We start from the raw sequence: 13248 nt of genomic DNA on the forward strand, positions 1-13248 counted from the left end.
GAAAAGCGTATTTCCTTCTGACAGCTGCATGTGCCATATCTGTAGCTCAAACTGAAGTGCTCCAAGAGGATAAGATAATGTTTATAGTCCAAATATTATTATGAGCTAATAATATTTGACTGTTCTATTTTCAGCCTGGCAGTCTAAAAATAGAATCCTCCCATATGTCTAAAAATAGAAGTCCATCTATTTTTACCAACATGACCAATCATCCACAAATAGCATCCTGGAACTCATAGACCATGATCCATATGTCTAAAAATAGACTCTGCCAAAAATAGCCTGCGGGCCCACTTAGTGAAGGCGACTTCTTTCCACTAAGCTCCATCATCTTGTTGCATTATCAAACTCCCTCTCAACAAGATATGGATTATCAGCGACCCCTATCCTGCCTCGGTGGTATTCTAATTTGCTCCTGGTGAGCACCTTCGTCAAGATATCAACATCCTGATCCTCCGTTGGAATGTATGAAAGTAACATGATTCTCCGCTGCACACAATCTCTGATATGATGGTACCTGATGTCAATGTGCTTAGATCTATCATGAAATACTGGATTATCCGAGAGTTTAATGCAACTCTAGTTATCACAATAAATCACAGTAGGCTCCAAGTATGAACCGAACAACCCGACCAGGATCTTCCTCATCCATATAGCCTTGCATGCAGCCAAACTTTCTGCCATATACTCGGCCTCTGCTGAACTAAGTGCCACGGATCTCTGCTTCCTGCTGTACCAAGAAACTGTTGTCGACTCAATAATGAAGACCCCTCCAGATTTTCTCTTTTTGTCTGTTGGGCTCCCTGCCCGATCTGCATCCATGAAGCCACATAGCTTCACCTCATCCTCTTGTCTGTACCACAATCCATATCCCGATGTGCCTCTGAGATAACGCAATACATGCTTGCCTTCCTTCCAGAAGAGCTTGGTTGGCTTAACCATAGCTTGTGAAAGCTGCTTAACAACATAGCATATATCGAGTCGTGTATTGACCAGATTCATAAGCGACCCCACCAACTGTTGACAAACAATGGCATCCACTTCTTCTGCTGAAGTAGCATCCTCCTTCCTCCAACCTCCAGGAAGAGGAATGTCAACAGGCTTGCAACCATGCATGTTGAACTTCTCTAGTATCTCCCGAGCATACTTACCCTAAGAAACAATTAGTCCATCACTGCGCTACCAAATTTCCAATCCCAGGAAATAATGAAGGAGGCCCAAGTCCTTCATCTCAAACTCCTTAGCAAGATCATCCTTGCATGAAAGTATCAACAGCTCATCACCTGTTAGAATCAAATCATCTACATAAAGTACAATGATAAGCAACTTACCCTCCACCACAATCTGGTATAGGTTAGGATCCGCCTCACTCTTGGAGAATCCGAGTCCGGTGAAATAGCTGTCTATCTATGTGTACCAAGCATGTGGTGCTTGTTTCAACCCATACAACGCTTTCTTGAGCCTGCACACATGTGACTCACTGCTGAAGATCTCGAAACCTTCGGGCTACTCTATGTACACCTCCTCCTCAATGACTCTGTTGAGGAACACAGTCTTCACATTCATTTGATGAATGTGCCACCCCATCTGCGCTGAGAGAGCAAGAATCGCCTGTATGGAAGAATACCTTGCGACAGGTGCAAAGGTATCCTCATAATTGATCCCCTCTATCTGTGAGAAGTCTTGGGCAACAAATCTTGCCTTGTACTTCTCCACACTCCCGTCAGCTACCTGCTTCACTTTGTAGATCCATCTCTAACCCACCACTGATTTCCCTTCTGGTCTTGGGACAATCTCCCATGCATTGTTTCTGACAATCGAATCATACTCTTCCACCATGGAATCTACCCATGCGGGATCCTCCACAGCTTCCTCGAAAGAGGATGGCTCAGTCACAACACATTTTCTCACAAGAGCCATGTATCCAGCGTACCGATCAGGTGACTGTCTCTGTCTACGTTGAGCTGTAGGTGGTCCTACAGCCTTCTCTGCATCTTGAGCCAGTCGCTAAGCTTCTATCATGCGCTTTCGCCCTCTGATGGTTGGCGCTGCATGAGTGGTCTCTTCCACTCCATGAGTCTTGTGGCTGATCCACGTCCTGAAGCTCATCCTTAGGAACTAATAGCTCCTCATCTGCATGCAAGTGTGGCTCCCTCTCAAGCAAACACTTCATGGCTTTCTCCTCCTGAAATTTTATATCCCATCGCACAACAGTCTTGCAACTGTCTGGCAAATACACATGATAGTTGTGGGGCGTATCAGTGTAGCCCACAAATATCCCAACCACTGCGGTCGGCTCCAGCTTCTTCCTGGCATCCTTCGTCACATGCATGTAAAAGTTAGAACCACAAATCCTCAAATGAGAAATATCAGGCCTCTTACCAGAATAAGCCTCCTCGGGTGTACTCATGCCAAGTATCCTATGAGGACAACGATTCTGCACATATACTGCAGTATTGCATGCTTCCGCCCACAAGTGAAGGGGTAGGCCCTGATCATGCAATATCACCCGTGCAGCACCCACGATCGTTCTGTTCTTCCGCTTAGCAACCCCGTTTTGTTGTGGGTTATGGGGAGCTATGAGCTCTCTTCGAATCTCCTCTGCGATGCTGAGGTCCTTGAACTCACCAAAGATGAATTCACCACCATCGTCGCTCCTAAGAGCCTTCACCTTCTTCCCCAACTCCTTCTCAACCAGTGCTTTGAACTCACAGAACTTTGACTATGTCTCACTCTTCTTCTGCATGAAGAAGATCGGACCAGCACTTTCGAGAGAAATCATCAACAAAGATCATATAGTACCTGGCTTTGCTGTCGAAGCTACTGAGAAAGATCCACACACGTCTGTGTGAATTCTCTCAAGGATCTTCGTGGTGTGACTATGATTCTCGTGAAAGGTGTCTTTCACAAATTTTCCTAAAGTACACCCCTTGCACTGATCTGATTGCGCAAGAGTGCCTTTAGGAAGCCCAGTAGTTATCTGCTCTAGTATCTTCAAGGCTCCATGGTGAAGCTTTCCCAACATCCTGTGCCACAGCTCACCATCATCCCGGCTCACCAATCCTTCTGCCTTGCATTCCATTGCTGCACAGCCATCTACATGCAACTGATAAAGGTTCTTGACTCGAACCCCTATCTTCCGGGTTTCTCCAGTGGTCTTACTGCACAGGAAAGCCTTTCCCTCACTGAAAACAACATCATATCCCTTGTCTTCTAACATCGCCATAGAGATAAGATTCCTCTTCAATCCTGGAATATGCATCACTTCCTTCAATATGAATGGTTTACCAGACTCCCTCTCAAAGGAAATGGTACCAATACCGGTTGCACTGTATCTACCATCATCGCCCATCTCGATGTGCACTCCAAGATCTTTCTCCTCCAGATCAGAAAACAAATCTCGATCTCCTGTCATGTGAAAAGACACACCACTGTCCAAGAACCATACTGATCCCATCACACTTGATACCAAACATGTGATCAACGAAAAATGAAGCTCAAACTACGAGGCTAAGGCCTCTCCCATTGCAGATCCAACAACTTGCTTATTTTTCTTCTTCTGCAGACAATTTGTGGCATAATGTCCGTGCTGGTGACAATGAAAGCACTTCACCTTGGACATGTCCTGCTTCTTGCCTTTCGCACTGGAATGAGAAGCTTTCTTGTTCTTCCCCTTCTTTGCTTTGGAAGCCAAAGCACAATTCTCTTCATTAGGTGCCTTTGATGAAGATTTGTCCCTGGTATTCCGCCTGATCTCCTCTTGCACAAGATCTGACCAAAGTCTCTCCCATCCTGGCAATTTCTCCTGACCATTGATAGAGTCCTGATAGGAATGCCAACTCTTCGGAAGAGCAAGGAGAGGCAAGCTCACCAAGTCCTCATCATCGACAGTCACCCCCACACTTCCCAGCTCATCCATGCACTGAGTGAACTTCGTGAGATACTTGGGCATACTGTCTCCTTTCTCACACTTAATGTTTCTGAGTTTATACTTGAGCGCCAACTTCCTCTGGTCGCTCTTTCTTTGGAATAGATCTGTCAACACTTTCCACATCAAGTATGGAGAATCCTTTCCATGCAGGTTGGACACAATGTGATCCTTCACGCCCTCCAACAGAATCCTTCGACTCTTTGCTCTCTTCTTTTGCCAAGCCTCAATTTGAGCAGTATTAGTAGGCTTTGGGACCTCAGCCTCTATGAAATCCTTTAGCCCATTATCATCTAACACTACCTCCATCCTGTATTTCCATGCAATAAAATTCGAGCTACCCTCAAGAGCATACTCCAATTGCAATCCGTTGAAAGACATTTCAACTTTGACACCAAGAAAACACTGCTGCAAATTCGAATTCCACCAGCTCAAAACTCAACTGCTTCTAATCTGAAATTCGTGAGAACAAAGTATTTCTCGTACAGATATTGATTGTATGGGCTTTTACCGGATATCTCACCTTCCAAAGGAAGGATGAATCCAGAGGCTACCTGGCCCGATTACAGACTCTGCCTGAAGAAATAAAATGTAAACACTTTCTCAATAATAGATCTGATGATCAAAAGCTGTGATACCATGTAGAAATTTTGAATAATATGGCACTTATTCACAGAGATTATCCCGATTATACACTATTGTGGAATACATGCATAATACATAACCTCCTCTACGTTGATCATCAATTTTGCGGAATTAAAAACAATGAAACATCAATCGCATGCGCACATTAACACAGTATGTAACCCGGGGAAAGCATACAGCTGAAAACCCCAAACTATCTGTATATTATAATGATTGACAACATGTAACAATACATAGTACAATACTCCTCACAAGTACTCAGTACTATCTCCACCTGTTACACATAAAACTAGCTCAGATCTGAATCAATCATAGGTTCAAATATCCTCCACTGTCTCCCTGCCTCCACTGCGCAATCCTGCATGAGAATAATAATGAATGGCTGATCCGAACTCTTATTTCCTTGGCTGAACCATGCAATCCTCATTGGCGTTACTCAATCCATTGATTGTGCAAGATCTCATGTACAACTATAGTCACAACTGATAGCAATCTCAACCTCTAACACCTGTCTCCACTGAACTGTCCATGCACTGAGTTAACTGATGTATTCTTTAGTTGCTTTATGAGTTAATAATTAGTGAATTAATTAACAATTAATTCACATCACTCATCACTAGTGTATTCTGCAGTTAGACTAAATACAACTAGTTTAACCAAGTCAAACTAAACACAACTCCATCAACTCCTCAATCAACTCCACCAAACTCAACCACATGAGTTCTAACTGAAGTCCATCATGCAATAGATCAACTGACCCACAAGAAAAGCGTATTTCCTTCTGACAGCTGCATGTGCCATATCTGTAGCTCAAACTGAAGTGCTCCAAGAGGATAAGATAATGTTTATAGTCCAAATATTATTATGAGCTAATAATATTTGACTGTTCTATTTTTAGCCTGACAGTCTAAAAATAGAATCTGCCCATATGTCTAAAAATAGAAGTCCATCTATTTTTACCAACATGACCAATCATCCACAAATAGCATCCTGCAACTCATAGACCATGATCCATATGTCTAAAAATAGACATAGTCTGACTCTGCGCCAAAAATAGCCTGCGGGCCCACTTAGTGAAGGCGACTTCTTTCCACTAAGCTCCATCATCTTGTTGCATTATCAAAACTCCCTCTCAACAAGATATGGATTATCAGCAACCCCTATCCTGCCTCGGTGGTATTCGAATTTTCTCCTGGTGAGCGCCTTCGTCAAGATATCAACATCCTGATCCTCTGTTGGAATATATGAAAGTAACATGATTCTCCGCTGCACACAATCTCTGATATGATGGTACCTGATGTCAATGTGCTTAGATCTATCATGAAATACTGGATTAGCCAAGAGTTTAATGCAACTCTAATTATCACAATAAATCACAGTAGGCTCCAAGTATGAACCGAACAACCCGACCAGGATCTTCCTCATCCATATAGCCTTGCATGCAGCCAAAATTTCTGCCATATACTCGGCCTCTGCTGAACTAAGTGCCACGGATCTCTGCTTCTTGCTGTACCAAGAAACCGTTGTCGACCCGATACCGAAGACCCCTCCAGGTGTTCTCTTTCTATCCGTTGTGCTCCCTGCCCAATCTGCATCCGTGAAGCCACATAGCTTCACCTCATCCTCCTGTCTATACCACAATCCATATCCCGATGTGCCTCTGAGATAACACAATACATGCTTGCCTGCCTTCCAGAAGATCTTGGTTGGCTTAACCATAGCTTGTGAAAGCTGGTTAACGACATAACATATATCGGGTCGTGTATTGACCAGATACATAAGCGACCCCACCAACTATCGATAAACAGTGTCATCCACTTCTTCTGCTGAAGTATCATCCTCCTTCCTCCAACCTCCAGGAAGAGGAGTGTCAACAGGCTTGCAGCCATGCATGTTGAACTTCTCCAGTATCTCCCGTGCATACTTACCCTGGGAAACAAATAGTCCATCACTGCGCTACCAAATTTCCAATCCCAGGAAATAATGAAGGAGGCCCAAGTGCTTCATCTCAAACTCCTTAGCAAGATCATCCTTGCATGAAAGTATCAACAACTCATCATCTATTAGAATCAAATAATCTACATAAAGTACAATGATAAGCAACTTACCCTCCACCACAATCTGGTATAGGTTAGGATCCGCCTCACTCTTGGAGAATCCAAGTCTGGTGAAATAATTGTCTATCTGTGTGTACCAAGCATGTGGTGCTTGTTTCAACCCATGCAATGATTTCTTGAGCCTGCACACATGCGACTCGCTGCTAAAGATCTCGAAACCTTCGGGATACTCTATGTACATCTCCTCCTCAATGACTCCGTTGAGGAACGCAGTCTTCACATCCATCTGATGAATGTGCCACCCCATCTGTGCTGAGAGAGCAAGAATCGTCTATATGGAAGAATACCTTGCGACAGGTGCAAAGGTCTCCTCATAATTGATCCCCTCTATCTGTGAGAAGTCTCAGGCAACAAATCTTGCCTTGTACTTCTCCACATTCCCGTCAGCGGCCTGCTTCACTTTGTAGATCCATGTCGAACCCACCACTGATTTCCCTTCCGGTCTTGGGACAATCTCCCATGCATTGTTTCTGACAATCAAATCATACTTTTCCACCATGGAATCTACCCATGCGGGATCCTCCATAGCTTCCTCGAAAGAGGATGGCTCAGTCACAACACATTTTCTCACAAGAGCCATGTATCCAGTGTACCGATCAGGTGACTGTCTCTGTCTACGTTGAGCTATAGGTGGTCCTACAACCTTCTCTACATCTTGAGCCAGTCGCTTAGCTTTTATCATGCGCTTTCGCCCTCTGATGGTTGGCGCTGCATGAGTGGTCTCTTCCACTCCATGAACTTCGTCCTGTGGCTAATCCACGTCCTGAAGCTCATCCTTAGGAACTAATAGCTCCTCATCTGCATGCAAGTGTGGCTCCCTCTCAAGCAAACACTTCATGGCTTTCTCCTCCTGAAATTTTATATCCCATCGCACAACAGTCTTGCAACTGTCTGGCAAATACACACGATAGTTGTGGGGCATATCAGTGTACCCCACAAATATCCCAACCTCTGCGGTCAGCTCCAGCTTCTTCCTGGCATCCTTCGTCACATGCATGTAAGCGTTAGAACCAAAAATCCTCAAATGAGATATATCAGGCCTCTTACCAGAATAAGCCTCCTCGAGTGTACTCATGCCAAGTATCCTGTGAGGACAACCGTTCTGCACATATACTGCAGTATTTCATGCTTCCGCCCATAAGTGAAGGGGTAGGCCCTGATCATGCAACATCGCTCGTGCAACACCCACAATCGTTCTTTTCTTCTGCTCAGCAACCCCGTTCTGTTGTGGGTTATGGGGAGCTATGAGCTCTCTTCGAATCCCTTCTGCAATGCAGAAGTATTTGAACTCGCCAAAGATGAATTCACCACCGTCATCGCTCCTAAGAACCTTCACCTTCTTCCCCGACTCCTTCTCGACCAGTGCTTTGAACTCACAAAACTTTGAGTATGTCTCACTCTTCTTCTGCATGAAGAAGATCGGACCAGCACTTTCGAGAGAAATCATCAACAAAGATCACATAGTACCTGGCTTTGTTGTCGAAGCTACTGAGAAAGGTCCACACACGTCTGTGTGAATTCTCTCAAGGATCGTCGTGGTGTGACTATCCTTCTCATGAAAGGTGGCTTTCAAAAATTTTCCCAAAGTACACCCCTTGCACTGATCTGACTAGGCAAGAGTTCCTTTAGGAAGCCCAATAGTTATCTATTGTAGTATCTTCAAGGCTCCATGGTGAAGGTGGCCCAACATCTTGTGCCATAGCTCACCATCATCCCGGCTCACCAATCCTTCTGCCTTGCATGCCATTGCTGCGCAACCATCTACATGCAACTGATAAAGGTTCTTGACTCGAACCCCTATCTTCTGGGTTTCTCCAGTGGTATTACTGCGCAGGAAAGCCTTTCCCTCGCTGAAAACAACATCATATCCCTTGTCTTCTAACATCGCCACAGAGATAAGATTCTTCTTCAATCCTAGAACATGCATCACCTCCTTCAATACGAAGGGTTTATGAGACTCCCTCTCAAAGGAAATGGTACCGATACCGGTTGCACTGTATCTACCATCATCGCCCATCTCGATGTGCACTCCAAGATCTTTCTCCTCCAGATCATAAAACAAATCTCGATCTCCTGTCATGTGAAAAGGCACACCACTATCCAAGAATCATACTGATCCCATCACACTTGATACCAAGCATGCGATCAACGAGAAATCAATCTCAAACTACAAGGCTAAGGCCTCTCCCGTTGCAGATCCAACAACTTTCTTATTTTTCTTCTTCTGCAGACAATTTGTGGCATACTGTCTGTGTTGGTGACAATGAAAGCACTTCACCTTGGACATGTCCTGCTTCTTGCCTTTCGCACTGGAATGAGAAGCTTTCTTGTTCTTCCCCTTCTTTTCTTTAGCAGCCAAAGCGTAATTCTCTTCATTAGGTGCCTTTGATGAAGATTCGTCCCCGGTATTCCGCCTGATCTCCTCTTGCACAAGATTTGACCAAAGTCTCTCCCATCATGGAAATTTCTTCTGACCATTGACAGAGTCCTGATAGGAATGCCAACTCTTTGGAAGAGCAAGGAGAGCCAATCTCACCAAGTCCTCATCATCGATAGTCACCCCCACACTTCCCAGCTCATTCCTGCACTGAGTGAACTTCGTGAGATACTTGGGCATACTGTCTCCTTTCTCACAGTTAATGTTTCTGAGTTTATCCTTGAGCGCCAACTTCCTCTGGTCGCTCTTTCTTTGGAATAGATCTGTCAACGCTTTCCACATCAAGTATGGAGAAGCCTTTCCATGCAGGCTGGACACAATGTGATCCTTCACGCCCTCCAACAGAATCCTTCGACACTTTGCTGTCTTCTTTTGCCAAGCCTCAACTTGAGCAATATCAGTAGGCTTTGGGACCTCAGCCTCTATGAACTCCTTCAGCCCATTATCATCTAACACTGCCTCCATCCTGTCTTTCCATGAAATATAATTCGAGCTGCCCTCAAGAGCATACTCCAATTGCAATCCGTTGAAAGACATTTCAACTTTGACACCAAGAAAACACTGTTGCAAATTCGAATTCCACCAGCTCAAAACTCAACTGCTTCTGATTTGAAATTCGTGAGAACAAAGTTTTTCTCGTACAGAGATTTACTGTATGGGCTTTTACCGGATATCTCACCTTCCAAAGGAAGGATGAATCCAGAGGCTACCTGGCCCGGTTACAAACTCTGCCTGAAGAAATAAAATGTAAACACTTTCTGAATAATAGATTTGATGATCAACAACTCTGATACCATGTAGAAATTTTGAATAATATGACATGTATTCATAGAGATTATCTCGATTATACACTATTGTGGAATACATGCATAATACATAACCTCCTCTATGTTGATCATCAATTTTGCGGAATTAAAAACAATGAAACATCAATCGCATGCGCACATTAATACAGTGTGTAACCCGGGGAAAGCATACAGCTGAAAACCCCACACTATATATATATACTATAATGATTGAGAACATGTAACAATACATAGTACAATACTCCTCACAAGTACTCAATACTATCTCCACTTGTTACACACAAAACTAGCTCAGATCTGAATCAATCACAGGTTCAAATCTCCTCCATTGTCTGCCTGCCTCCACTGCGCAATCCTGCATGAGAATAATGATGAATGGCCGATCCAAACTCGTATTTCCTTGGCTGAACCATGCAATCCTCATTGGCATTACTCAATCCATTGATTGTGCAAGATCTCATGCACAATTATAGTCACAACTGATAGCAATCTCAGCCTCTAACACCTGTCTCCACTGAACTGTCCATGCACTGAGTTAATTGATGTATTCTTTAGTTGCTTTATGAGTTAATAATTAGTGAATTAATTAACAATTAATTCACATCACTCATCACTAGTGTATTCTGCAGTTAGACTAAATACAACTAGTTTAACCAAGTCAAACTGAACACAACTCCATCAACTCCTCAATCAACTCCACCAAACACAACCACATGAGTTCTAACTGAAGTCCATCATGCAATAGCTCAACTGACCCACAAGAAAAGCGTATTTCCTTCTGATAGCTGTATGTGCCACATCTGTAGCTCAAACTGAAGTGCTCCAAGAGGATAAGATAATGTTTATAGTCCAAATATTATTATGAGCTAATAATATTTGACTGTTCTATTTTTAGCCTAGCAGTCTAAATATAGAATCCGCCCATATGTCTAAAAATAGAAGTCCATCTATTTTTACCAACATGACCAATCATCCACAAATAGCATCCTGCAACTCATAGACCATGATCCATATGTCTAAAAATAGACTCTGCGCCAAAAATTGTCTGCGGGCCCACTTAGTGAAGGTGACTTCTTTCCACTAAGATCCATCATCTTGTTGCATTCTCAACAGCTATGACCCCCCATGATTTTGACATCCCCAAAGAAAAATTTAGATCTCCTCCGATTATAAGATTTGGGTGTGCCAAAAAATATTTTACGAAAAAGGGATTCCAGAACCTCTCCCTATCCAAAACAGGTCCATATACATTTAGAATAAGAATAGGGATGCATAGCTCATTGGAGTATAGTTCTACAACCAATACATTTTCCGATCCCCAAGAGGAAATATCTCGAAGAACCTTCGCGTTGAAACCCAGTGCCACCCCTCCCGAACGTCCATTAGCATCTATGGGATGGAAGCTCCAACCCGAAAAAAGCTTAACGAGGCATCCTATTACTTCTTCCCCCTTCCCCAGAGTTTCTTGGCATAGAATAATATCAGGTTTGTTGGACCTGACCAGTTCCTTCAGAGCTAGCTTTTTGGGTAGACTAGCTAGACCCCTACAATTGTAGGATAAAATGATCATCAAAAACTCTCAAGGGGTGTTCGCTCTGCTCTAAGCACCCCTAACAGAGACATCTGCTTCCCATCAGCTATATCCATAACAACCTTCAACTGTGCCTTCGACAGGTTATATTTCCTTCCTCTTAGCTTCCTCGAGCCTACTGACACCAAGTCGAGCTCCAGGCCTCCCACAGCAAGCCCTTCCCCTTTCTGTTGGCCAAAGGTCTAATATTTTGGGGGGGTCAGGGCTACAAGCAATAGAAGGGGCGGAGGAGACAATAACCATGGGAATAGAGGAAAAATTGGGAGAGGATGGAATGGCCATGACACCACTATCTACAAAGGCTTGACCCTTCCTCAGGTCAGGCAAGTCATTCAGGAACTGCCAAAAAGGACCAGGCTCATCGCAACATGTTTGAGATAAAACAATAGAAGAGCATAAGGAAAAGGAAGGGGATAGAAGCATACTCGCCTGAGATGCCCCTGCCTTTTTAGAGACTGATGGGGGTCCCAGAAAGGACATTGGGAAAGAGATAGTCTCAATTGCTGCAAACCCAGGCTGTTCCTGATCTTCTTCCTCCACTTGCTCCGGGTCCAACCCCTGAGCATTTGCCTTAGGATCGCTCTCCTTGATCTGAGCCCCTTCTTCCTGTGTGAACACCTCCTATTTTGTCTCCTGATTTTTTGCACTTCTCTTTTGTCTTCGGTGGCGATGGTGACCCAGAGGGCACCCCCGAGCCAGATGTCCATATTTATGGCAACGATGGCATTTGAAAGGAAGATTTTCATAGTCCAGGGTCTGTAAAAATTCTAGATCTCGATACTTCAAATTCATAGCATCTGCCAGACCCTCTCTAGGGTTTAAACTTACAAGAATACGAACAACACTCCAATCATGTGTTCGTAAGAATGATCTATCGACATCAAGAAAACTCCCCAGGGTATCACCAATTGAAATGAAGGCCGAGTCAGTCCAGAATTGCATAGGGAGACCCGACAATTTGACCCAAACCGGAGAGTCCACCATTTTTTCTTTCTGGGCATCAAACAGGGACGCCCATCTTTTGAAAAAAATTGGTCTCTTCCCAAAGCTCCAGTTCTTTTCCAACACCCATTCGACATGCTCCTTTTTCCCAAATCGAATGCTAAACCAACCTCGCTCTAGAATCTTGATCTCTTCTGGCTGACTCGGAGCTTCTTTCCATTCTGCCTGAGCCCAAACCTTGATGTAGTCTATTGAGAACTTTCTTCCATGAACTCTGCCAACTAAAATGATTTCTGAGGCTTCCATCGCTTGATCTATACGAATATCCACTCCAAAAACACAACTAGGACACTCCTCCTTTTTTCTGATGGACTTGTTCTTCTTCCGCTTGCCACCCACATCCTCCTTCTTGCCTTCTCCTTCTCCTGGATTCTAATTAACAGGAGCATCTGCCTCTTCTGCCCCAAGCGACTCAGGTCGCCTACCAACAGGGTCACTGTTGCCTTCAACACCCTCCACAACCGTCCTTGTTACCCCAATGCCAGAGGCCGGGACCAGTCTTCGTACTTGACCCACCTCTCCGGAACCTTTTAGCTCCCCTCCTACCTCTTCGTTGGACAAAAACTGTGTCTAGCTGTGGAGAAGCCCTTCCAAAATAGGGATTTTTACAGAGACCCTTTCCTGAGCACCATTTTTCAAACCCCCTCCTCCCACCGCCTTGTCAAGCAAACGTGAGTTCGCTGTGCTATTCGAAAAGAAATATTGCAGATTTTTCTCGGAAA

General features: G+C 44.1%; 1 protein-coding gene across 1 annotated transcript; it reads right to left on the bottom strand.

Moving 5' to 3' along the window:
* Positions 1 to 12145: 12145 nt before the first annotated feature.
* LOC149254119 (uncharacterized) lies at positions 12146 to 12772 on the bottom strand. Its single transcript, XM_089454685.1, has one exon. The coding sequence runs from the start codon at positions 12770 to 12772 to the stop codon at positions 12146 to 12148; it is 627 nt and encodes a 208-aa protein (XP_089310811.1).
* Positions 12773 to 13248: the final 476 nt, after the last annotated feature.

The sequence above is a fragment of the Pinus tabuliformis genome, chromosome 7 (genome assembly GCF_031772625.1).
Source record: "Pinus tabuliformis cultivar Carrire ecotype Pingquan chromosome 7, CPIR1, whole genome shotgun sequence".
In the NCBI taxonomy this organism is placed as follows: domain Eukaryota; kingdom Viridiplantae; phylum Streptophyta; class Pinopsida; order Pinales; family Pinaceae; genus Pinus; species Pinus tabuliformis.

What these genes read in the sequence shown, in the direction of transcription:
- LOC149254119 (XM_089454685.1), bottom strand. Translation starts at nt 12,772, where the DNA reads ATGGAAGCCTCAGAAATCATTTTAGTTGGCAGAGTTCATGGAAGAAAG.